At 45.0% G+C, this 26830-nt stretch overlaps 2 protein-coding genes across 3 annotated transcripts in view; both read right to left on the reverse strand.

The window, feature by feature from the left end:
• CHGB (chromogranin B) overlaps window positions 1-4377 on the reverse strand; it is a 20805-nt gene extending 16428 nt beyond the window's left edge. The window contains exon 1 of the mRNA XM_052784261.1: window positions 4283-4377. The gene's annotated coding sequence lies outside the window, so the exon portion shown is untranslated. The remainder of the gene's footprint in view (window positions 1-4282) is intronic.
• Window positions 1213-26830, reverse strand: part of SHLD1 (shieldin complex subunit 1) — a 95506-nt gene continuing 69888 nt past the window's right edge. Inside the window, exons 2-3 of one of the 2 annotated variants that reach the window (XM_052784265.1) lie at window positions 26377-26445; window positions 11201-14369 (exon numbers count right to left, since the gene is read on the reverse strand). In XM_052784265.1, coding sequence (XP_052640225.1) covers window positions 13849-14369; window positions 26377-26404 — 549 coding nt within the window. In that variant the 5' untranslated portion in view covers window positions 26405-26445 and the 3' untranslated portion in view covers window positions 11201-13848. Of the gene's footprint in view, window positions 14370-26376; window positions 26446-26830 lie in introns of both variants that reach the window. The other variant, XM_052784264.1, reaches the window with a different exon arrangement.

A 26830-nucleotide genomic window follows, 5' to 3' on the forward strand; every position in this document is an offset into this window, starting at 1 on the left:
TTCGCTGACCTTGCTCGCTCCAGGCAGTAAATGCAACTTAGCTCTTGCAATTACACTGGTATGGCATCCATGCGAAAGATGACATTGATGTGAAACAACATGTGTGTTTCCTGCCCTCCTACAAGAGAAAGTCAGAATTTGCCTAATACTGTTGCACCTCTGGGATTTTTAGTCACAAGTCTTTTCATTTTATCTGTGCTGCCACTTCTCACCTTGCTATAAATTCCTCTTTTGCTGCCAGAAAATGACGTGCTGGAGTCCCAGTCAAAACCTGCCACTCCATATGAACCAATCATCAAGCTAAAACACAGCTTTGGATCCACGGGAGCTCAAAAAGCCCCTACATGATTACTCATGGCTTTATGAATTTGGCTATGACTAAATTCTTCCCTAGCTTCAGCTGTAATGAAATTGCCTTGCTGACAACAGGAGCAACCTCCACAGTCCCAGACGCCTCCTCCTCTGCAAGGGGGGCAGTAACAGCACCCCAAAACCCTCCTCTCCAGAGACAAGTCCTGGACAATGAGCATCCCCCAAAAGCTGCCAGCATGTCTCCCTGGCCCAGCTTTCGGATGCTTGGCATTGCTGCAGGACCAGAGCTCCAAGGCAGCCGATGCCCAGAGAGCAGCCTGAGAGCTATGGGGCATCTCACCCTCCAGCCTGTGCACAGTGGAGCTACACACCTAGGCTCCCCCTGACCCCCCCTCCAAAAAAAACCCCCACAAAACAACCCCTGCCCAACCCCCCCAACATTTTTTTGAAGTATGCAATTAACCAAGCTGGTAACCTCACTGGTGAAGAAGTTTGGGGCTTCTGCAGTAGACTGTAAACAGGATGGAAATTTCTTCCAGCAAGCAAAATGCTGACTTAAGCCCTCATATTCTGAGTGCTGCTTGTCATTAAGCAAAAATGACTTTTACAGTTGCCTTTGCACTGCAAATAATTTCATTTAGGCAATGAAACAGCCCCATTCAGTGTTTCTGCCTGCATTTTGTCAACTGTGTATGTTCCATTTAATATTTACAGACTGAGGCACTAGTCTGGCTTACTTAGTAATTAATTTCTTTAAATATTTATAGCACTTTGACTCCCAGCAAGGGTTCTGTTTGGTAAGAACAATATTGTTCTGTGGTTGATAGTGTCATGGAAATTTCAGAGGCAAATTTCATTTTTGTAAGATAAAAATATAGAGATTTCTGCAACAGACCGTAGTGATTTCAAAGGAAACTTTTTATTGCTGAACGACATATATACTGAAAAATAAATCCCATTATGTCCTTGCACATAATTCCAGACTGAAAACACAGTGGTGAGCGATCTATTTCATGACACCGGTACTCACACAGCAAAAGGAATCACCAAAGAAATTTTCAATCATCTCTGTTCAGTCACCACTGGCACTAAAACCAGAAACCCAGCTGCAAAAAGACCCTATGAAAGAGAGAGCAAAACCTGCAAAATGCAAGAGGAGTTTTTGCTGAGATGTCTTCCCATTAGAAAATCCTTTTTTTCTTTTGCATACACTGATTTTAAGACTTTTAGGCTCCCTGTGTGAAAGGCTGTGTGCTTATAAAAAAGGCTTCAGAGGCTGAAGTTTAAAGGCAGCCTTGGGAACTGAAAATACCTGGCAGATACTCCGTCAGTGTAAATTTATCTAGTTCTATCGACTTCAGAGACTACATTTATGTAATACCAGCTGAGAGCCAGCACCAGAGAGCACATCCCTGGCCTGTCATTTTAGGCTTTGTTGTAGACACATGAGTTTTCAGGCGTTCCCTCCTGGGTAAGATGATAACTACCTATATTTGTGATGCAGGGACAATTTTCCGGAGGCAAATGATAGTTGTAATTCCTCTGCAAAATGCCATGTGGACAAGGTGGGGCCTGTCAGGGATGTCGCCTTCCTCACACACAACCCCCCTGTTCACTGGACACCACCATCTTTCTGCTCCTCATTTTTTTCCAGTCTCATCTCCCGCATTACAACTCCAGGAACCTCAGATAACTCACCCCGACAGTGAGGCAGAGGAAGCAGAGGAACCGCATTTTGGTGCTGACTTGATGTTTTGCAAAACACCTTCCCTGCCACTGCAGCATGCCAGCCAGGAAAGCAATCTGCCCTGGCTCTGGAAAAGCAGCCACCATAATACCTAAAGTCAATAGGAATGAGCAGCTGGGAGTGAGAACAATCAGTGGGAAAAAGCCCAACAGATAGTGGCTCTGCAAGACAAGTGGCAGTAACTCCTCCTTGCAGCAGTGCCCAAAGTTTGGCTCCCCAAAAGCAAAGGCTTTCAAATGCAACCTAAACTTTCCCTCCAACCCTGCAATAACCAAGAAAACACCCACTCAAGGACAATCAGAATCTTTTCTGAGTAGAAGAACTATTCTGCAAGAGGCAGAATTAATGACACTTGAATTAAATGATTTTGAATGTGTCCCCTTTCACCCCAGGGATCCCAGCTTGCTCCTGCATCCCGGCCTGGCCATCCACCTGCTCCAGTGCCCTGTGCTCCCTTCCCTCCCTCCTGTCTCAACCATTTTGGTTAGGCATGGTGCAGTCTGGAGCTGTGCAAGTGCTGACCGGCTGACAGGACAAGTGCTGAGTGACCGGCTGGCAGGATGGACATGAGCTGACATAATTCTCTTTCCCTCGGGGAGGCACTAATTTAGGTCTCTCTTCTCTATCCATCTGCCAGTAACATTAATGCAGGTCCTTCTTTTCAAACACGCATGGTCACAAACCTTCTGGCTTTGCCACCTCTGTACAAACAAGCCAGGCAGCACCGGCATACCAAAGCTCCAAGCACAGATGCTACACATGGATCCCATGGCCCCATACCAGGGCCACTGCTCTGTCCCTTCTCCAAAGATCCCTCCCTGGTCAGAGAGGAGCACGGTCTGGCAGAAACTCAACTCCACACTGCCTGGCGCTCATTCACCATCCCGTCCATCTAGCTGGTCTCAATGAGAAGTTCATGACTTCATGGCTGCCAGAGAGCGCATATTGGGTTCCTGTCGCGCTCCCTGGAAAAGCACCAATTCCCAAGGAGTAGCACCTACTGCAAGCAGCGGAGGTTCACTGCAGCTGGCACCTGGCAGCCTACAGCAAGACCAGGCAGAGAGCAATGGGTATCTTTGCTGATGTTCTAAACCCCATCACACGTCTGCCTCTGCAGCTTTCCAGCCCAAAACCCTTGCAATGTGCTGCAGGCCCCCTGCCAGGGATGCAGAGCCAGCACACAGCTTGCCAGAGAATATAGAAAAAAGCTCTTTCAAGATTAAATGTCCTCACAAGGTGGAAACCAGAAGATGCCAAGAGCTGTGACCTGTTATCCAGGGGTACTAATGTGGGAAACTTGCCACCACTTACTTCTCCAGACCTTGCAAAGGTGGCCTTGACCAGCTGGGAGCCAGGCTCCCATGGGAAGGGGGTGATGCCAGCTCTCCCTGAGGTCCTCAGCACCTTTGATGCCACACGACCTTGCTCTCAGGCCTGTCTCTTGAAAAAGCACGTGTGGGGCATTCTCTTTGGCACAATCTCTCTCGATTTCCAACAAGCAGCCATGCCTGCTCCCCTGGGCTTAGCCCTGTATCTCAGCCTTAAGCGATGCCCCAGGGTTTCCTCAGCCTTTCTTCTGGCAGCTGGTGCTGGCCATACTCAAACAGGAGGCCCTTGGGGGTGACTCAGTCCAGTCACTCCACGTGATGTTTGAAAGGCTGAGCAGAAAGCATTTTATACACTCTGGGAGGACACACTGCCCAGAGCAGCGATGCTCCCTCAGGGACCCCCTAGACCCAGGGAGGATGAGGGGGCAAGGATGCGAAAACAAGCTGACCTCACAGAGTACATGCTGAGTCACTTCTTCAACAAGGGGGCCTGGACCACAGACACAAACCCATATTATTTCAACCTCTAACTTCAGCCTTTTTAGGGGAGTTCCTGTTAGACAAAGATGTGGGTGTAAATGCCCTGTCCTCTCACTTCTTCGAAGCTCTCGGATACCCAGAACAAGCTGCTGGGAACTCAGAACCACCCAATTTGTGAAGGTCACACTGAAAATGTGTTGCAGGGCGTAGCACTGATCTCCCCTATCCCCACCTCAGTATCTTTAATCACAGAATCATCCTGTTTACCTGGCTGGAGGTGCTGATTTTAGTACCCCTTTAGCAGCATTCCTGGCCCATGTACTGTGTCTCACCCAGAAATACCATCATTACAGATAACGCTGGATAGTGTTACCTGCCCTGAGGTTGACTGACATTTCCCATTACAAGAACCTACCTTCCAGCGCAAGTGAAACTTTGTTCAGCTTGAACTGAGGTGAGATTTTCCATGCCAGATGTTCTTTCATTACAAGACTTTCCCTCATAAGTCACAGCACCTGCAAATAAATAGGCCATTGCAAAGGCAATTTAAATAATGGTTTGACCTTTCAGCCATGAGTTTTCTGGCTTTGGTTAGCTCCAGCTCCTGTCTTAATCACATCTTATTATTTCATGCTCTGCTGTGTGCCAGCTTTTACTTTTAAGGAAAGAATGCTGGCATATGTTGTTGGCTAATAGATATGTGGGGAAAAATAGTCATTAGGGAAAGCCTACAGAACAGGGTATTTTTAAAATGAACTTTTGTGTTGTGTGAAAACATATGCCCCACACAAAATCACCTCCACTCATTTATATAGGATGTATACTGCCTGTTGTACACACTGATTTTAGCAACCATATGTCCCGATATACCCACACATACCAAAACACCTCAGACTTATGTCAAAGATCCTCCACTGGTGTAAATGGCCCTGGCTCCATTCACAGGCTGGGAGCTACTTCACTGATGCCTACTGAGGATCTGCTCCGGCACCGGCCTGCTGCAGGAGCTCAGCTCTCTCCCTGGCTGCCTTTCAGCTCCAGGATCGGGCAGGTTGTTGGCATGAATCAGTGCCTCCCACTAGCAGCTGCGTGGGAGGGAAAATAAAAATTCTGTCGGAGTAGGCATCAGCAAGGCCATCGACAGCAAACATCTTGGAGGAGCTCCGAGCCAAGGAAAGTGGGGAATGACTTAATAGCAGGAGGATTCGTCAACGATGACAAGATAGTTTGGATCAGGCATTTATGTAAGGTTCATTCTGGGAATAGAGAGGCAGTGCTCACTGCCTGCCAGACGTAGTCCGAAGATGAGCCCCAAGGCAATCCAGGCAGCTGGTGCGCATGGGCAGGGGACTTTGTGCCTGCAGCAGCGTGAGTCACCCCTCTGAGACACTGAGGGATGCTGGTCCAGCTCAGCTGGAAAATATCCAAGCCAAAGTGCACACATCTCTAATGGACCTCAGGTGGGCTTTGGATCTGGGCTGTGCAGCAGGGAAACCCCTCAGGTACTGGATGTCAAGTCCCCTCACCATGTCCTGTGTTCCTCTTACTTGGCAATGACAAACCAATTTTGGCCTTGCTTGTCATACCCTATGGGGCTGATGTTATTCCCCATCTTTTACTTCACTTACACATTTCACTTTAAGATCTTGTGGGATCTTGTATACATAAAACCCCAAAGAATGTTGTGGGTTTTAGGTGTTGCCCTAACCCAGGCTTGGAGTGCTGCTCCTCTGCTGTGAGCCTTGACACTTTCTTGAACAAGCAGAAGGAAAAAAACCCTCAGATTTGTTCTGCAGGGAAGGCACCAAATGCCTTTGCAAAAGCAGCCTCTACGTATTACCAGAGTGCACAGGGGGACGAACAGAGGTGACAGCGGGCTCATGGGAAGTCCAAAGCTCAGGCACAGCTTCTTGGGAATAGCCCTGGAATGGTGCAGGGCACGCAGCTCTAGGGGCTCATACTGGGAGATGGAGGGGAGGTGGGTGGAGGGAACACGGCCTGCAAGGGAGGGACACCTTTGCTGCTTCAGGCAGGGTCATTGCATCAAAGGAGAAAACAAATGTGATTTGCATGTGTACAACCTTCATAACAGGAATCAGGAGTCCCTGCTCTCCCTTCTGTGCAAATTGCCAGAGCCACAGCAGCATGAATTAGGGAAAGTTCGGAAAATTCCCTCCTACAGCTGTTGAAGCAGGCAGGAAGTGGAAGGCAGGAGGGTGCGAGAGCCCCCTTCGATCACCCTGCCGGGCAGCTCTGCCCTGGGATCATGCAGCAGGCCCTGCTGAGAGGCAAGTCATGCTTGGGCCAGAGCAAGGGAAAAACAACAACTTGGAGGGATGTTTCCTGCTGTGCAAAGGTGCCATTTACAAGCCATCCTGCCCAGAGTATGCACACAGCATGGGCAACAACTGGCAGGAGAGTTTCAAGAGACTATAACTTTGGGTGCATTTTTTTGCCCAGTGGCTAAATGTTCAGTGGTTACAGCTAAGTCTGCTTTTGAAAGCTGAACCAAAGCAGCCCAGCTGTCTACTGAGCTCACGGTAGTGGAGCATGTTTGGGTACAAAGTGGTCCAGCACCGCCAGGTTCCTCGCCTCCAGGGCAACAGGTTATTTCCTGCCCTAAATAAGGCAGTGGAGAAAAAATAAAATGATGGGGTGGGTCACAGAAGCAGACAAAGCAAATGGAGAGAAACCAACAACAACATGCCTCTGAGAAGATGATCTGTGCTTTGCTGAGTGCTGAAACCACAGAAGCAGTGCAAGTCAGGCAGAGGAAAGCACTTCATCCCCTCAAAAGGAAATGAAGTTTCTCAGAGGTTATTGCACAGGCTTGGGAGAAATGTACAGAAGGTGGGACATTTCCACGAGGTCCTCATACCACTCTTAGTACTTAAACATCCAGAAAAAACTGTTCTTTACCTGCAAGGAGCGATCTTCTGTCCACCCATGGATGGCCATACTTCAAAGCCACTATTTCAGTCCTTCTGAGGGCAGCTAAGCAGAGTTAGATCAAAACTAATGAGCCTCTGACTGTGTTTCTGTGGCTTCTTCCAGTCACGGAAGGCAAAAAAACCCACCCAAAAGGCAACAGGGCTGAAACGTCTTGAAATACTTGAAATTCAGGGAATAGCAACATGACAGGAGAAGGCAGATATTTCGCATAGTAACAGATACCCAGATAGTGTAAACTCAGCAGTGTATCACGGGTCATGGCAGCAGCAAAGTTGGGACATGAACACTGGGACCAGACATGTCTAAGGGCAGGAACATTTGCATGGGAGTGTTAACCCTTTTCTATATGAAGGGATAGGGCAGAGAGAGACTTAGGTCACTTCAAAAGCATTGGGCCTTTGGCGTAAGAGCATGGGTTGATTCATGTCTTTGACTTCAGAAGAGGTGAAAAATAACCACGGTGCAAGGCCTTTCTATATGTAACTGCTACAACTATCTGAACTTAGATATCCTAGATATAGATTCCCTCCAATCCCAGAATGGAATTTCAAGCTTCATGAACTTTCATTTGTTTTCTAGGAAGGCGCCCCAAGCACATAATTTCTGGTTTTATTCACAAAGGCCACAAGTTTCCTCTCCTTCATTTTGCAACAAGTGTGGGGGCCCTGTCTGTGAAGGCAGTGAACCCAGAAGTGCTTTGCAGTAGCATTTCCAACCATGCAAAGAGAATCACTTTGGCCAACTATTTCCAGACCACATCCCAGGATGCCAGATCATCACCTACCTAAACAAGTGAACTGAGTATTATCCCCTATCCATTTTCCTTGTAGGTAATTTACCCTTCCTCAAAATGTAGCCTCTCGTCTACCTACTGTGCAAATCAGTGTGGACACAGGAATCAGACTCGTACTCCAAAGAAACCAAACACAGTTAAGAAAAAAAAAAACCCTCTCCTCTAGACAAGACCTGCATCGAATTTATCACCTGCTCCAGAGATATTTATTCCAAGGGGCTCTGTCTTTGCCCTTCCTTCTGTCTCAGTGTGAGACACACATCTATTTTTGGCAGGCTTATTGGCATGAGCTGAATATGGTACCTGGAAGTGAGCAGTGCACAGAACTACTACAGGCACTCCTGACCGTGAGGGGTGCAAACTTTTCAAAAGACTGCGTGTTTCAGTAGCACAGAGCTTACCACGTCCTCTGTGAGATGCCAGCCAAGATTTGTAGATGTGAGTCATAATCCAAATTTTTCAGCTGCACCCAGTCTGTTCTGCCTACGTTACTCTTTAAAATTGAACAGTTTCATGCTCTCCTCTGCTGGTATGTATCTCTCTGCCAGTATCTGCTCTTTCAGCAGCTGTCTATTCTCTGTTTTGTCATTGCTCGCATCTCATTTCCTAAAGGGTTGAAGAGCAATGAGTCCTCTTACTCCTTTCCTTGCTGCATCAGAAATTTCTAATATGAAAACTGGGATGTTAAAGGTGGTGGCTGCACAGTCCCAAAAGCCCAGAGGAGCTGATGCAGAAGCATGACCTCTCAGAGGCACCTCGCTGCCCCTCTGGCCCCTGGTGTGTAGAGAAGCAGCACACCCCCCCCACAGCAGGACCCCAGATTAACTGCCTGTGTGGACACACACCTTCCAAACTAAGATTGCCTCATTTTGCCATCATTTAAAACACTTAACAACAAATGAACAGCTATTCCCTTGAATGTTTTCTAAATCTCATTCAAAAAGCAGACAAAAAGACAGCAGCTCAAGCGGATAAAAAGATGGCAGCTCAGGTTTTTTCAAGCCCCAGGAAGAGCACCCTGAGTGCACCCTTTCTCCTCACAGCACCAAAGAGGGGCTCCAGGCAGATACCTCACATTTGTTGTGAGTGGGGAAGGCCACATTTGGCTCTGGGGCTGATGTAGGGTCAAACTAGAGTCCATTAGGACTTCTTTTCTCTTCCATCAAAACCCAGAAGGTATCTCTCAAACATCAGTAGCAGCAGGCCTCTCGTAAAGGACAGGAACCCCATATTTTGCTCCGAGCTTTCTTTGTGGAAATTGTATGGGGTTTACTTTTTTTTCTTCTTTTTTTAAAAATCTGAACAGGAGACCAGGGGGTTTCAGTGCTAATCCAAAGCACAGACCAATTCATCACCAAACCCAATACTGAAAGGATTTAGATGCAGTCCTCTGATTTCTCCAGCTCTCTCTTTCTGGGAGGTTACTTCCTTTAAAACAGCAGTTAAAATGTTTTGCACAGCAACTCATATTTAACCATGTGGAAAAGCATAAATGCTGGCAAAAAATTGTAAGGCAACAACATCCGATTCACACTGAAGATCCTCCTTCCTCCCTGTACCTCCTTAGCAATAGCTACCTACATCAGTCAGTATTAATGCCCTTGTAGCCATGACAGATCTGTGGTGGTTAAGCAATGCAAGCTGGCAGGGAGAGGCTAGTACTGTTACTGTAATTATTGATAGCACACTCAAGAGCACGTTTATTTTTTCCAGCTGTATCTATTGCTGAAGCAGTTGGTATTACCTTTCTCTGTAATTTTTGCCTGCAGGATACTTTTCTCTGGATTCTGACAGACCAGCACCTGCGGATATATTTACTACTGCAGAAATTATGCTGGATCATCATCTCAACTCCTTTTTTTCCCCTAGCACCATTAACTTGAGTAGCTGGGGGAACAGCTGAGGGTCTACTCCAGTATTTTGTGTGCTCTCCAGCACAAGTACAACATGCCTGCGATAAAAGCAAGGAAGCAACATATCAAGCAGAGCCACCAAGAAGCCAGATGTATCAGTTTCATGACGACTCAAGGACAGCAAGCTAAACCCAGACAGTCCCAGTATAAATCTATTTGCAAAGAAAGACTGCACTAAATCCAAAGATCTTGGCCATTATTTGCAGCCAGCTGGGTCTCTTCCTGCTCTGGTTAAAGTCAGCAGCCACATTTCCATTGCTTTTGCTGGAAACACCTGCAGAGCACAGCAGCTATGCCAACCTGCCGGGGGCAGCAAGGCAGGAATAGCAGCCCCATGTGAAACTGCAGCAGGGAATCTGACGTACATGAAACACAAACACCTGTGCTGGGATCTGGGCAGCATGGAAAGGGAACAGATGTGAGGTCTCAGCAGTTGAGCTGGCAGAGTAAGAGCTATCTCCAGACTGAAATGCTGAAGATCAAATGGTAAAACTTGTGCAAGAGGGCTAGCTGTACTGGAGTAACCACATTAGCTGGGAACCTTGGCACTGACCTTTGAGATCCCAACTGTCCTTTCTTTTTTGCCTATATGCTGTCACCTTCTGTACATCCCTTCCTCTTGCTCTCTGTGCTTCCTTGAACACATCCACACTGAAGAATGAATGGCCTCCGCAGTTAGCGAGCAACATCACCACAGCAAACCACTCCTTCAGTGGACAAACCAGTGGTTGGAAAACATGCACAAAGGCACGTCTTCCTGGCAGAGGGAGTAAAGCAGCAAAGAAGCCACTGAGCCAGGAGGCAGGATGCCTCCAAGAGAGAGACCTTAAGTGGTTGTGTGGGGGTTCATTGCTCTGTTGGCTGGCTGACATCAGGCTCTTTGGGCTCAAAGAGACCTGTTTCATTTTAAAGGGAAAACTTCTCCAGGGATCTCATTAGCACCATCATGAAAGACAGAAAGGAAATGGAGGTTGGTGGAGGGGCGATGGTGGGAAGGGAAACAGGATAGAAGTGCTGTCAAGCTGCATTTAAACTGGCAGGGGAAGGAGCCTGGGAGCACTCTGCCCTGTTGGGACAGCCTCACTGCCCCAGGGAAGGGCTGCCTCCTTCCCCTGTCCACAGGGTGCGTGGCTGGGGTGGGGGTGGGGGGGCAACATCCAGGAGAGCAGCTGCCCAAGAGCTCAACCTGAGGCACCTACTCACCCACCTATGCTCCTGGGGCAGTTTTCCCCCTGCCAAATCCCTCCTCCTCCTCCTCCCTGTGCTCTCACTCTTCCTGGGGTCTGTCCTCCTCTCTCCCAACACTGGCTGGACACTGTTGTTTGTGGGGAGCAGCTGCTCTGGCCAAGTTCGTGCCTCTACAACTGGCAGCAGAAGACAAGGCACCCGTGGCTGTGTTTGCAGTGGTGAGAAGCATGTTGGCGTTGTTACACAGCTGTCCCACTCTGCAATGCTGAGGACTGGTTTGACACAGGATCCTGGCAGCCCTACACATTTTAAGCTGATTGCTCCTTGAAAGCTGCCTCCACCTTTCTGAAGACTCCATTGCAAGAAGGGGGTGAAGTAGTCTTTGAAAGAGCAGTTTAGTGGATCCAGAACACGGGTAGATTCCCCTGTATTAGGCTGAGAAAAGTCACAGAAGCAACACACAAAAAAAGCAAAATACCCACAAAAATAGGAGGAAAAAAAGAATCCAACTTTGTTAATTCGAAGCAACAGATCTTAGTTATAACTGCAAATCAGCTTAAGAAATTCAAAGACATAAGTTAGGCCCCCTGTGCTATTGCTCACCAGAGGTAATATTTGTTATTACAATTTCTCCTATGTAGCATCATAAAATGCCAAACAGGACTATGCTGCTTTCGAGTACAGCCTGTTCAAAGCAATTGGTAAGTCTTGCTTGGAATACCTGGCAAAGGAGAGCGATGCATTCGTCTCCCTGTGTCTTGAAGAAATTGAGGAGAGATGTTTATCAAGGAAATGAGTAATACAAATAGTGTGGCTTTCAGCAGACTTGGAAATACATACAGCAGGTTCCAGCACAAGTTTGTAAAAAATTAATTAGCAGCAAGTGGGAAAAGAAGTGATGAGTGTTATTCTCTGTGCTGCAGTCTTGCTTAACTTAATAAAAGTGATTGAACTGTAAGATCCCAGTGAGACACCTCCTAAAATTAAGTGTTTCTCCAGAAATGGAGCTGTTCGTTTCACAGTAGGAATGATCAGGTGTTCTAACCTCTATCATGTTTCAGCTCCTAACACCAGATAACTGACAAGACTGTTGGACTCCCCTAAACATTTAGCTTGTTTTGTTATCATTAAAAATCAATGGAATTTTCTAATTTATCCAGCTGAGCTCTGCTCTGCTTCTGTAAGAACCTAAAATATGAAAATCTGCCATAAAATAATGAGGTTTATTCTAAATTTTAGTGAAAATGTAACAATAAAAGTTTGGAGAAGACAAAGCTCAGAATTTTTACACAAAACTGGACTTGCAAGCCCCCCAAACAAGCTGTGAAACAAAGCAAAAACTACATCGAAGCAGTGGGCCTGGCAACTCTGGTAAGGAATACCACGTAACTATCTTCTCCCACCCAAGTGTCTCTTTTAGAGCCTGATACATCACTCAAGAACAGAACATTTATAAGAATAACTGCAGTCAGTAAAGCATAGCTTTAATGACTGACAACCTGTCCAGAGAGGGATTGGAAGCTCTGCTTGCTCCTGGTTGACCACTTCAAAGGGCTCCCACACGCTGAGCAGAGGGGCCTGAATTGCAGCCTTGCGTGACAGCAGCACACTTCTCACCAAGGCTTCGACAGAGGGAGCCAAGTCCCGCATCCCTTGTGCAGCTATTTTGTTTGGGATTCACTCCCAGTTTCCACAAGCGCAAAGCAAAGGAGAATTAGGCCTGCCAAATTCATAGCGATACATCAGCCCAAGCGCACTGTAAATTCTCCAGGTGGCAGTGACCAAAACCAACTGCTGGGAATTAGTCCTTCAAGCCACCTCTTAATGTCATACAGCAAGCGACAGTCACCACAACCCAAGCTGGGCAACCAGTGCATTGGGCCAGTTCCCACTGCAGCCAGTGGTGATCTTGCCAACTAAAATCAGAGCAAGAAAAGTTCTGGGTATAAACAGCAGCAGAACTTGTTAGAAGAAGTGAACCTTTGCTGTAACCAATCAATGGCATGGTTCAAACATCTCACACAACATTTTCCCTCATCCATCAACACACCAGGAATGTAATCTCAAAGTCTTGTACAGAGCCAAATACACAGTGTACTCAAGCAATGAGCATTGGCTTCCTCTCTGTGAAAGCTCTGGGCTCAGACCTCATGGTAGCAGAAATCCGTGGGGGCTAATGGGCAGGGAGAGAGTTGGAGAAAGCAGCATTGCGCCTACAGGATCAACCATGCGACCCACAGTCTTGGGCATGCTGAGATGTGAGCTCTGCTTTTCTTAGGTATTCTGCATCTTACAGCAGGCAGCTACCAGGGCAGCTGGCACCAGCTTTGCAGCTTCCCTATGGACACCTCTGCAGAGCCCTCACTCATGAATCTATTTCAGGTTGCTCTTAAACCAGCTCATATAGATAGGAAAAAATCCCCAGTCTACTCAGCTGGTGCATTTGAAGTGTTAGAAACATCACTAAGGCGATAAAGCTTTTCTTTCTTTTTTTATCCCTCCTGTTAAAAAACAAACCTGCTCAGAAGCTCTATTCCCTCTCTCATGCACACACACTTTTCTGTAGAAAAAGCTCACCCACATTGCAACCATGATCTGTGGGATCATATGTCTTTAGGTAAACACACACAGCTATCAGGCACTCCTGTGGAGGCACAGGCATTACAGTATCAGTCAGGTACAGAACAAAATCTTAAGTTTCCTCCCTAGGTCTGGGGTGTACCGTGCCAAGCTCATTCAATCAGTCTGTTATAGTTAACAGCACTTGGACATCCATGCCCACACAAGGGCTGAATTTGGGCTGGGCCACTGTTCAGCAGGGGTAGGGATGTAGGTCAATTTAAAAGCCTGGTATGCAGAAATCACTATGTTTGATGTCCCAGCAACAGACACTGTATCACCCATTGTGCATCTCAATTAGTCAGCACATCCCAAGCAGTTACATGGTGACCACAGATGCTCCTTATGCAGTGCTGCCCTGCAGAGGCCAAGGTGGCAACATCTGCTCCAGATGAACCCCTCCATGGAATATGTGGTGTTGAAGGTAGTGATAAGAGAACAGTGTCTTTCCAAGAAAGTCACCTCTTTTCAGAGTGAAAGCCAAGCTCCCATGACAGAAACAAACCAGCATCTTGCTCACTTCTCATGTGGCACATTAAGGATATGTTCTGTCTGTGTTTGTTTCAAGAGGAATTGCAGGACATCATCCGAGAGTCCAGGTGTTCTCTTTCTGTCTTCCAACACAACTTCTCCTTCAGGTGGCTTTGAAAAACAAGCAGTAGTGGGGTGTTTTGGAAAGATCTTACACCCATCTCTATTCAAGACCACCTGGGCCATTTGCAGACAACGCGACGCATATTTTGTTCCATCCCGGTTTGCTAGCTCTGAAATCTTCTGCGACAGACATTGTGATGCAGCCTTGTAGGTGGGATCCATTCTGTCTGGCCGTTTTTTGCAATACATTTTGTAGAAGCCATCAAGACATTTCCTGACACTGGTATCTTCCGGACTATCATGTTCATACACCCATGAGAGAGCAGCATCATTAGGTTCAGCGGTCTCACACAGCCCCACTTTTGGATAACATCTCACGTTTGCTTTCCCAGAGCTTCCAGCAGAAAAGCTCGGAGGAGCTGCAGATGGTAGATTGTTCTCTCCTGCAAGCACAAGATCAATGAAACTCATTAGTCACCAGGTCATCCCTGTGGCAAAATCTTTTTTTGGCCCCCCCTCACTGCAGTCTGGCAAGCAGGCTCTGTGCAGGAGTGAGCTAAGTACTGCTTTAAACTTGCCTGGACTGCCAGAGGGGCTTGATGCATAGATTCATACAAGATGGGCTGTATTTGGGGATCTCATAGTTGTCCCAGCCTCACCCTACTGCAGTGCAGTGATTGAACCTACTTGGTAGTACGAACCTCCCAGCTCCTCTCAGTCATATTTCCAAAGAGGTGAAAATTGGGATCTGCTGCTGCTGGAGACAATGGCTGACCCACAGGAAAGTCTAGTTTGCAGCTGAAGCAGTTCTGCGTGTTTCCTTTTTCTCCCTTTGTCCATGGGTCTAATCCTTCCCTTTTCATAGTTCTCAATTTTACTCCTACAGCACAATGTGCAGTCTTGTCCTCCAGCTTTCAGGGAGATCTAGAGCCTCCAAACTGAAACTGTCACAGTAACTGCATGGAGTTTGTGCTTCCCCATGAAGTCCCATCTTTGCAGCCCAGCTGCACTAAACACTCTTCCCTCATCCTGCAGGAATTTTTATAGGTAACATTTATATAAAGGCCGAGGACTCATTCTTGCCTAGCTCTTCTCTTCCTTCCTTGCTGACCCACATCTCTGGACAAGTCAGGGCTGTGGTTCTCTTCTGCTCCAATGCAATCAACAGGGATGCTTTGTACTTGCACATAATTAATACGGCATCAGCACAGAGACATTTGGCAATGATGTGACCAGGATGATCAGCAAGCCATACAGAGCTTCTAGTAGGAACAGCCTCCATAAAGAGACCTTGAATTGGGCTCTGGTACCCAGGGAGTGCCTCTAACTGCAATCTCATCTCCGAGCCTGCCGCGCCAGCCTGTTTGCCAAGCACCTGAGTCACCGACAAAATTTTCCAGGACTCAGCCAGAGGTTGCACAGCCGTCACCTGCAAGTTACATAAGCAGGATGCAGGGAGTCAGAAAATAGCTTGGTCTTTTCTAATTCTGTGAAATATGAAGCAGAGTGCAATCCTTCATTTCGGTAAGAGACCACATTCAAGGGAAATTCCAGTGCGGTGGCAGAAGGCTGTTCTTTCCCTCCTAGTACACAAAGAGCTAACTTCCGCTTCCTGAGTGATCAGAGATTCATTAAAATGAAATTAAGATGTCTGTGCAGCCATACTGTACATTGCCTCCTTCTTCCTTCCCCTATTTCCTATCTTTGATCTTTCTTTTCAATTTCACTTCATCTCTGATTCTGCAATTTTAAATAGAACTTTTCCTCCTCTTGCAATGTGTCATTTCCAATGCAGTACAAAGAAAAGCTTAGTGGCCTTCTTTTAACATCAATATATGCCATCAGAGTAGCAAATCAGAGCTAATCAAAGAGAACAGGTCCATTTTGCCTCAATAATCTCTCAGCCTTGGTGCCTATGTTATAAGTTAGAACTGAAGCCTCATGCATCTCTGATAATTCAATCAAGTGGCACTTGCGCTCAGACTCCTGTGGTAATTGCAAACCCCTGTGCCGGGCTGTCATCTTGCTACTTCTTACACACAGCTCACAGACATATTTTGTAAAAGAGCAGCAGCTGCCTCCAGCTACAAATCTCAACCCTACATGATCTGTGAAGAGCAAAATCCTGTTGGTTTCATGGTGTCAGGGGAGACCTTTGCAATGATGTTCTGCCTTTCTCCCATGATCTTACATTGGATATTAGGAAAAATTTCTTCTCTGAAAGGGTTATCAAACATTGGAACAGGGTGCCCAGGGAAGTGGTTGAGTCACCATCCCTGGAAGTATTTAAAAGATGTGTAGATGTGGCACTTAGGGACATGGTTTAGTGGTGCAGTTGGCAGTGTTAGTTTTATGGTTGGACTCGATGATCTTAAAGGTCTTTTCCAACTTAAACTCTTCTATTCTATTCTATTCTATTCTACTCCAGTATGACCTATAAAGCAGCCATCCTCTGTTGAAGGACAATCCACCGAAGAAGTGACCGGTTAAGTATTTCAGGGGTATATTTTGGGGTTTGATTAGTCAGAAAGTACTCAATTATATTATTGGAAGAAGAGTTTTCTTTCAGTTACTGATTCAAATTTATGTATCTATTTTTCAACAGTAGGCCCTATCCTCTTAGTGGATTACTTTTCAGCAAAGCCTTCTTCAGGCAAGACATGAAAAGTTAGAGGCAGAATTCCCAGAACCAATCTATATCCCACAAAGTTGCACCTTTCCTCAGCTTTCCTGACAATTTCCCAATACCTTCTCAAAGTATACGCCAAGACTGATCTTTGCAAATACACTCAACCCTTTTCCTCCCTAAAAGACATCAGTTGAGGTAGAGGTCCTTCCTCGACACCCTCTAAAGAGTTGATACTGCTGTTGTAATTCACAGATCTCCTGAATGATTTATAAACCACAGGGCAGAAGCCCAGTAGCTGGATGCCTGCAGCATCCAGAAAGAGCTGCTCAGCTGGGGCACACGTACAGCACACAAACACACCACACAGGCCAGCAAACACGCTGCTAAAGGCAAAGGGAGCATTAAACTAATATTTCCCTTTCCCTCTCCAGGCACCTGCACCCCTCAAGAAAGCTGGGATTCCCTGATAACACAGCAGCATTGCTTCAAAGCTAGACCTCTCTGGCCAGCTCTCAGCAGCAGGAAAAACGTAGTTTTGTAAACTCTTTATCCTTCCATGGCAAACTTAACACACAGCTGTTGGCCCAACACCTACAAAAGTCAATGTAAAGATGAGCAGGGCTGAAAACTCGCACTCTGTTTGCCTGCAATGGAGTTTCACCACCAGAGAATCTGGCTCAAATTATTTTTAGCTATTTTCACTCATTTATACTACCAAGCATGTGTTAAAGGGGAAAAAAATCCAACAAAAAAAGCCCCCAAAACCTGAAACAGGTCATTACTCATGTCTTGATTTCATTCTCACATGATGGATAATCATCAGTAAGAATGTATATTATTTCATCTGCGCCTCCACTCCATGCTAATTGAAGTTCAGCATTTGCAACTTATTAGTGTAAGACCTGGGGGCTGATAAAAGGATACTCTTTGTGTTTATAAATCTGCTGATGAAAATTTAAAGTCTCCATCTGGTACAAGCACATAACCCTACCACCCGAAGCACACAACCAAATCCTGCTTTGGACTTGGGCCACTTTCAGTGATGCAACAACTCTGCAATATTATTATTTGCACTTCTACAAAAGCAGCTCAGTTAGTGGTTTGAGTGTCCATATAACTCCGTTCAAGCACATACAGTCAGAGTGTAAAATAAGACATCTTTCAAACAGCAGAGCTCCTACACTGCTGGCTTTCTGGGGAAAGAAATCCCCCCCAATTCAGGTGGGCAGCAATCCCTGCAGCTGCTGGTGCTTCACTTGAGCTGGTGTTGCTGTGATATCTCTCTCTGTCCCTTGCAGGGGTTTAGCTGGATGCCAGCAGCTGCTAATTCTCTAGTTACATCTGTAGCTGGATTTGTCCAAGCTTCCTGCCCTCTCCCACACAGTCTGACTGCCTCCCAGGAACTCTGCGTGTAGGATGTGTGGTTCCCCTCCCGCCCAGTACACAAAGGCCCATCCTATTATGAGAGTCTGTGAGATTTATCCTGTAGATCTGCATATGGGAGAGCTAAACCACAGTGTTTTGTCATCAGCAGTTCTGTGAAAAGGGCAATTACATCACTTGTTTTAGGGCAGGAATCATTTGCCCTAGGGCTTAGGAATGACTCATCCCTGGCACAGATGGAGTCCAAACCCACCAAATGAATGTCAATCCCATATCCACCCCAGAGCTGCTCTGGTGCTCTCAGGTGTTAGACACTACTGGAGCAGTCGTGTTCAACAAGGGCAGCAAGCCCCATCTCTAAATGGTTCAAGCCCTTTACCCCTTTCAGCTATTTGACTGACCACATACTGTGGATACCTTGGAGCAAGGGCTGAATTTCTCTGGGTGCCTCTATTGTGCTACCCTAAACAAGGACCAAGAAAATTATGATACTGAGAAAAGCAAATAATTTTTTTGAACAGAACTAAATTAATCTGGAGACATACAAATTACCCTTATGTTCACACTAGTGATTGAAGTTCAACCACATGTTGGTTAGATGATGCTAGAGCGCATCCCTATGTTGTAAAGCCAATGATAGGACTGTTAACCAGAGTACCTCAGAGTGACAGAGATTATTTAGGTACTCAACTCTGAGATGGTGTACTGAGAAAACGTGTGTCTCCTTCCTGCTACAGCCATCCTGCCGGCTGTGAAGGCCCAAAGAGACCATTAGGATTAGCTTGTCTGAAGAAATGTCCCTGAACAAAGATTACGAGAGAACTGAGCAACACAACAGTGGAAAGGAAAAACAAAGGAAAGGAGAGAGCTAGATGAGAGAGAAACTCTTTCCTTGTGCGAGACGACTATCCCAAAAGTCGCCAATACTCTACCTACTCTCCCTGGGAGTAGATGGGGCTGAGCATAACTGAATACAGCTTTTTTTCAGAGGATCTGAAGAGCAAAAGGAGATATGTTCTAGCTGGGGAGACAAACTCCAGCTGTGGACTTCCATGTCAGACCTTAGAATACTGCCTTGCCCGTGGCACCACCATGATTTTACGTCAAGTTCAAGATCTGCAAGAGACCACAGATCCTGCCTCTTGGCATCACAGTTAATTGGTGCTCCCAAACTTTTCCTCAGAGAGAAAGACAGAAGACTCTCCTCTGTCAGTCACAAAATCAGCCACTTCTTGCCCTGGACACCGCACCTGTCCTGGACGCTGCCACCTGTACCTCAGCGTGCTCTTTCTACCCACGAGTCTTCTCCCCACTGTGACTTGCTACAGTTATAGTCAACACATTCTTGACATCCATGGGTAATGATGACTCATACAAGAAGGACAAAAGTTACCAGTTGGTTTGGTTGATGGTACTCATTAAAAAAGGGCCATTCAGAAGTTCTCACATTGTATTATTTCTCTTTTCCCATCAACCTGCTAGGATGTACCTGGGATGAGAGCAATCATCCACAAATAAGAAAGGGTCGCTAATTTTGTGGTTGCTATTAAGTGATACAACAAGTGAACATAGATGCCATCCCTGAGGGTTGCTACAGCCCTCTCACCACTCCTACAAAATCCCTTCTTGCCTCTCCATCAGACATGTCCATATGGCATGGGAAGGCTCTAGCAGGGGCAATACTACTTGGGCTTGAGCAGAGCTCCCAGCTGACAGCAAATCTGTGCCAAAACACATTATTTTGGGGATGCATCTATCTGCACAGGAAGCAAGAACAGGTCCCATGTCACAGCAGAACTCCCTACATGCCCATGCACCTTGCAATTACATGTGTTGAGCACTTGAGACAGCTAATGCAGAGAAAACCATCCTTTTTTTCTTTCCACCTGGCAGATTTCCAGTAGGAGTGAGTATATCATCATGGTAATGCAATTCCACTCTGCTCTGGGAAGAAAGAAGAAATTTAAGGAAAATTTAGCAGGAGCTAGTTATACGCCAATCTCACACAGCACCTCAGCCTGCCAGTAATCGTATACCAGAGTGCTCAGGCATTGCAACGTTAGACATTTTGGGACCAAATCCTATTGCCCTTACTTGCATTAATAAAATTTCCATTGATTACAACAGTTAAAAAACCCATATGTGAACTGCTGATTACATCCCTTTACATGAACTAGAATATATTTGCATTGTATGACTTCCATTACTAACATTTAAAGTGGAATAGCACCAAAAAAACAAGTATCAAAAATCAAGTATCATTCTGCTAGGTGCTGTACAAACACCTGTTATCACTTTGAGTAAATGACAGATCCTAAAGCCTTTCTTGTACAGTATTGAAGAATTATGGTAGAGTTTACAATTTCTCTACACGCATCTCTGCCTAGCGGAAAACAGCTGTTTTCTTCTTGCATCGTTTGGAAATCCTTACAGCATTTAAAGAAAAGGCAAAATGGAATTTTCAATAACATTATCATTCAAAAAGACTGTTGTAAGCAGAGAAAATTTGTTCCTTGTGGGTATTTAAACTGTGAACTGAAAGTGAAAATAAGAATATAATAAGCCTTGCTACCTTGCTGTTTCCCTCATGACACACAAACCAGCCTTCTCATGCCATAATATGCAGTAGACTATAGCTCACAAAACAGTATCTGTGAGACTCTGCTTTACACATGACATAACTAGTTATATTCTTCATCCACCAGCCCACGGGAGAGGCACATGTTGCTGTGTCTGATTGCTGAGGAGCTAGCCAGGAGCTGTGCAAAAACTGGCTGGTCTGTCAGGAGACCTGGAGGAGGTGAGCATGGGAGGGTGGGCAAAAGGCAGCAAGAAGGCAAGGAAGAGGCTGGAGGAATTTGGGGTATGGAGCAGAAAAGGGAGGCAATGATGGAGGAATAGCACTGGGTATAGCCCAGTACTGAGTCAGGCTCCCTGCTTTTTTCTTCTACCTGCTGCATGTTTGTGGTGTGAAATGTTGGGGGGGCTTTAATTTGCATGCAATAAGATGTAAACAGTTATTCCAGGGAAGCATAAACCCTTCCCTTTCTAACTCCCTTAGGAATTTAAAATTCAAGAAAAATAAAAAGCCTGGGAAATAGTAAAGTGCTTTTGAAATGCAGTAAGGAGGCATAGCACATCCCCCTAGACATTATTCCAAATGTCACACTTGGAATTAAGCTCTGCCCTGCTCTGAGAGCTCACAGCTGATGCCTGCTGTGCCATACTTTTAAGGCAGCTGGAAAACTCAGCTAAATGAAATCTTTCAGAGATTGCACTAGTTAAACACGCTGGATTTAATAAACCACAGAGCAAGTCAGCTACAATATGAACTCTTACAAATTAACACTCTTTATTTGCTGAAAGCCAAGAGATAGGCACCACTGCCATCTCACAAACCTGTTCCTAAGCAACCAGGCCCCATGGTCCAGGGCAATAGGTATGGGCAGAAACAGCAGCAGCATCATAAATACCATCTCTTACGGCTGTGCCCCAAAAGCCTGCTACTGATATATCCTCAGCCAGGCCTCAGAGCAATGCGCATTGGATTTAACTGTGAACAGCTGCTGTAAGCGCAACAGCATACAGGAACATCTCTCATTGCAAAGATCCCAGGTATCTCTGAAGAGATGGGCAGCAACTTAACTGGGGTGCTTGAGATTTTATTTTTACAAGGCAAGTTCCTGTCTTGGAGCTCATCACCATTCTAAAAATAGAAAGAGCAAAGTTAAGAACTCTTCAAATAGGTATACTTAGAGTTGTTTAATTTACACAACTCTGTAGGCAGTAAAAACCCCTAAAGCATCCTATTTGTCTCAAATTGTGATTTTAAAAAAGCACCTTAAGATCTAAGGTTAAAGACTCTACTATCAAGAGTAACCTTTTTCTGTGGCGTGGTTTAAGCCCAGCCGGCAACTAAGCACCACGCAGCCACTGTCTCACTTCCCCCCACCCTGGTGGGATGGGGAAGAGAATCAGAAGAAAAAGATAAAACCTCGTGGCTTGAGATAAGGACAGTTTAATAGGAGAACACAAGGAGAGAAGAAACAATAATAACAATACTACTAATAAAAGAATATGTAAAGCGATTTTTCCTGCCTAAAAATTATAAATGCCATTGCTCACCACTCAGAACCCAACGCTCAGCCCGTTCCTGAGCCGTGATCCCCCCTCCCCGTCCACCTCCTCCAGTTATATACTGAGCATGATGTGAGTATGGTATCGAATATCCCCTTGGCTAGTTTGGGTCAGTAATCCTGGCCGTGCACCCTCCCAGCCCCTTGTGAAAAATAACCCTATCCCAGCCGAACCCAGGACACTCTGGAACATAAATAATAAAAAAACCTGTTTATGTAGCTGAAAACATTAACTGTCAATTGAAGTTACTATCCAGCAGATGAGGGCATCAAGAGGCTTTACTAAACTGCAGCTATCTGCTGCTTTCCTATTACATATACAGTCTTGGGAACTGACAGCCAGACTCACCTTGTCTTTGTAACACTAAAGGCACCAATTTCCAAAAAGTAAATCTGACCAGGCTTCTTAAGCTAATTGCTCAGTTTCCAATTAGGTATTAGGAGAGTGCAGGGAAGTGCCTGCAAGATATAGTACCATGCATGTTCACGCGCACAGACACAGCAGTGCTGTGCTAGGCCAGCCTCTCCTAGCCACAGCAAAATGGGCTTTCAGTCTTGACAGACAGGATCCAACACAAGCATCCCCAAACCAAGCGTCTGCCTTCTCTGCAGGTGAAAGTAAGAACCATCCTTTCATGTCAAGTCCCTTACTCACCAGGACCACAGCATCACTCTGCCCACAAGGAGGATTCACACCATTTGAGTCAAGTTTGACTTACTTCCTCCTGTAAGCAGGCCTTTAATTAAAACCATCGATTTTTCCTTCTTTTAATCAGTAACTTGCAGTGTTGCTTTTTTATACATGAAAGGCTCTAATTTAGCCCCAGATCATATTTGTCTTTAAGTTCCTCCTATTTCAGAATAAAAGCAAAAGTCTGGTGCTTGAAACTGGTGAGGAACAATTCTGACTGCCTGATTTTCACTGCTTAAGATTTGTAAAGAATTTTATGAATAAAAACTGGAGTTTGTGTTTATGGTGCTTGAAGGAGCTTTCTCACTTTATTCACAATGCACAGCTAAAGAAAATGGTAGTTGTTTCCCTTCATATTTTTTTCCTGCCTAAAAATTATAAATTCCAGTCTTGTCTATTCTCTTTTTTCCAGCTGACCCTATAGAGTCAGGTCTTCATGAACTGTTAGCTTTCTGACATAAGAATTTCCCAAAGAACCCTAATTAACTGAGAGGGAAGGAACTTTTATTCAGCCCCTGGGTTCAGTTACTAGCTAGTTAACTCCAGAATTTGGAAAAGGATTTGCTATGCCCACCTCTTCAGCTAAGAGCAGAGAAAGTCCCTGGGGAACCTGAGTCATCCAAGGAGACCTCTCAAAGAGATGAAGAGGGACTGATGAAAGACAACATTCTTCATAGTTCTAAGGTAAAAGACAAGCAGGGGAAAATCCTTCCCGTTTCTGGCAAGACACACAAAGGCAAGATACTGTACTTTTAGACATTCTGCAGATGTTGTCATGCAGAACTGATGAAGCTGTGAGCTGAAATTAACAGAGGACTTGAACATCTATCTGGGTGACAATTAGTGATCATAGACAAGTCTAGCCAAAAAAAGTCTGGAAGACTTATTAAATCCCATTCTTCAGGGCTTTAACAAATCCTCTGCTAGAGGCAAGAATGGGGCCCAACAGGCAGCACATTGTATGCTGCAGACACCCAATTTGGAGGATGGGGATGAAATAAAGAGGGGGAAACTGCCTCTTATTCTGAAATATTCAGTAATGACCATTGCTAATGACAGGAAACAACTCTAGATTACAAGTACTACTGAGTAAGACAATACTACTGTATTTGCAAGTATTAAAAAGAAAACAAAAACCCAAAGCAATATCCTTTCTTGATATATTAAATACTTTGTCTTTCACTCAGTGTCACACATTTTCAGTTCTCAAGAGGACTGACAATCCTCAGCTGATGCCTTTGGCAAGAGTAGGAATAAGCAGACAGCTCTCACTGGAGATCGATAGCTCAAGTTTCAACATCAGTTTAAAAAATTCTACCTTCTACATCTCCTTGCAGAGTGACACGCATGACAGTTTGCCTAGAAAAACAAGAATATGATGCTATTCATACAGCTAAAATAGAAGAGGAAGAGCCCGTCATGACAGTATTTCTTTAATGAGAAGAACAGGCTAGAAGACCAAAATATTATATAAAATCTAGCAAAAGATTTCCTTTATTTACAGACTGCCTGAACTTGGAGAAGGGGGGGATTGTTCAGTGTACACTGCCTTCCCTTGCCATTGTAACACTTGAAAGTCCAATTCATTACAAGGTTAGCATCCTCAAACATATACACAGTTTACGTTGCCGAGATTCACATGCATTTCAGCTCTGCTTCCAACCAGCTATGTACAGCTGTAGACAAAAGTGACATGAAAGGCAGTTTCTAGACCAAGAAAATACTGCAAAGCAAGATATTTTTTAAGCATCCTTCTTGAATTGTAGGTAAAGTAACACTACTTGTAAATATTTTTCAGAGCAAGAGAGTTATGACCTATAATACTACCATTAGCCATCTTCACAGGAGGCCCTGCACTTGGAGGCCTGAATCCTGATATGGAATTGGTGCCTGGGTACCACAGGGCATCTACAGTAAAACAGCTGCTGTGGGGAAGAGAAAATGCTCTAAAAACTGTAGAGGTTGAAAACTGAGTCAAATAAGGCAGATGAAGGGGAAGGCTGAATTAAATACAATTTCCTCCCAATTCTTTTACCCCCTCCAACCCACACACCTGTATGTCTCACCCAAATGCATCTGTGTGAGTTTTTTTAACTTTCTACCAACTTATTATTTAGGTTCAAGATCCCAAATCAATGGATTAATTTTCAAAGTGCTGAATACACAGATACTCTCACCAAATTTAAAAGAAGTCACAGAAATTTTAGCTCTTTTGAAGACAACGCCATCTAAGCTTTAACTTTACTAATTCTTCAGCAGCAGATCACAAGTTGTACAACAGAAAAACAAGAGAGGTATCTTTTGGTTCTCAGATTTTATGGTCTTGATCTTTCTTTTTTGTCTAAGGCCAAAAGCATGAGTGTGGGAATACCACAAGAAATGCTTACAGATGGACTGATTCTCTCTAGATGTGATAGAAATAGCTCAAAGTGTGCAGTCTGTCCCTCTTCACATCAAAGCTCTTTACCTCCAGTCAGGATTGATCTTTCACTAAGAACAACAGAGGAACACTTGCAGAGGTGGTTTTCTGAATTTACTTGTAATAAGATGATTTTAAAACCACACTTCTTGTCTGTGTCATGCTCCTGGAAATATGCTGCATGTCAGACAAGCACAGAAAGGCTTGCACTTCTTTTAGAAGCAGGAGTAGAAAAAAAACCACAAAGAAATAATCTTTAAAAGCACAGGCAAATGGCAGGTACAAAGGTAAAGAAATCTACTGATATTCTGGTGAAGATTTGAAGGCAGAGTGAGGCATTTTCCCAGTCTCCCTGCAGGCCTGACGTGGCTGCACGCATTGAACAGGCTGTGCAGAGACGTAGCCAGCTCAGAGTGCCTTGGCACAGAACGAGCAGACCTACGGCTCTGTCCTCTCTCCAGCCCCACCGTGTGGGATGTGGAATCACACAGCTTGGGGCTGTTTTTTTCTGCATTGCCAGAGGAAGCTTGTGCATCAGATATCGATCAAAATTGAAAAACCAGACTCAAAAATAAGAATGGAAGCAAGATACCAATCTCCACCTATCAGCTTTCCACAGGCTAATAAATGAAACATCCTCATATTGAAGAAATCAGAGTCAGATATATCAGTCATCAAGGAAATCTTCAAGAGACAGAAAATGCAATTTCAACAGAATACAATGAAAAGCAAGCAAGGTATACAAGTTTAATAACTTGGAGGTATTTGTTCATCACTAGTCTGTGACATTTTGGCTTGCCACTTTAGAAGTACACTGAATAAACATTTGAGCCATCTAGTTTTGCTGCAGTTATTACTTGAAATCAAGTAATGAGCAGAAAGATTATTGGACTAGAGCAATAGACACGTTTATAGACCATTCACAAATGCTGGAGGCTTGAGAACCACAAGGGCTTTTTCTTAGTTATCTACATGCTTGTTTTGGGAATCACTGAAAATCTCTTCCATCACAACCAGCTTGATAGAAAATTAGCTTTTGAACAGAAGCATTTTGCCATTTCATCAGTCAGCTTTCTGCAGGAATTGCTGTGTTGCTAATAAACCAAGCACCTGAAAACTGAAATTGGAAATGGTTATCACATAAGAATTGCATTGGGAGTGAATCCTCAGGCCCTTAATGGGCTGCACTCACCTGCCAAACTTTTCTCAGGTGGTGTCATGGTTGTGAGACTCTATAAGCCTCTGCATGGACTAAAAAAACCTGAAGGACAGAGCAGAAGGGAGAAAGCAGAAAGTCCTTAAAAAGGAATATGACTTTAAAAGCTAAAAGGGAGAAAAATCACTGAGCAAGCAACTAGAGCAGTCTCCACTCCTATCTCCTCACTTTGCCCTCTCAGCCAGTCACAAGAAAGGCTTGGCAATACAGGCATTTCCCTGCTATAATTCAGCTTTGCCCTTGAAGGCCAAACAGTAAAAGGTTTCAGTCACTCCAGATTTGTTTGCATCCCTTTAGCTGGCTGCATAACCTATTAGTCCTCTTTCTTAAGAAAATTTCTTAGCCATGAGCAGATCTGGGTGCACTCAAACCTCTCAGTTCTGCCCCAAACCAAACTGTTCACCTGAATTACTAGTGGACACAACTCTGG

The sequence above is a fragment of the Harpia harpyja genome, chromosome 4 (genome assembly GCF_026419915.1).
Source record: "Harpia harpyja isolate bHarHar1 chromosome 4, bHarHar1 primary haplotype, whole genome shotgun sequence".
Lineage (NCBI taxonomy): Eukaryota > Metazoa > Chordata > Aves > Accipitriformes > Accipitridae > Harpia > Harpia harpyja.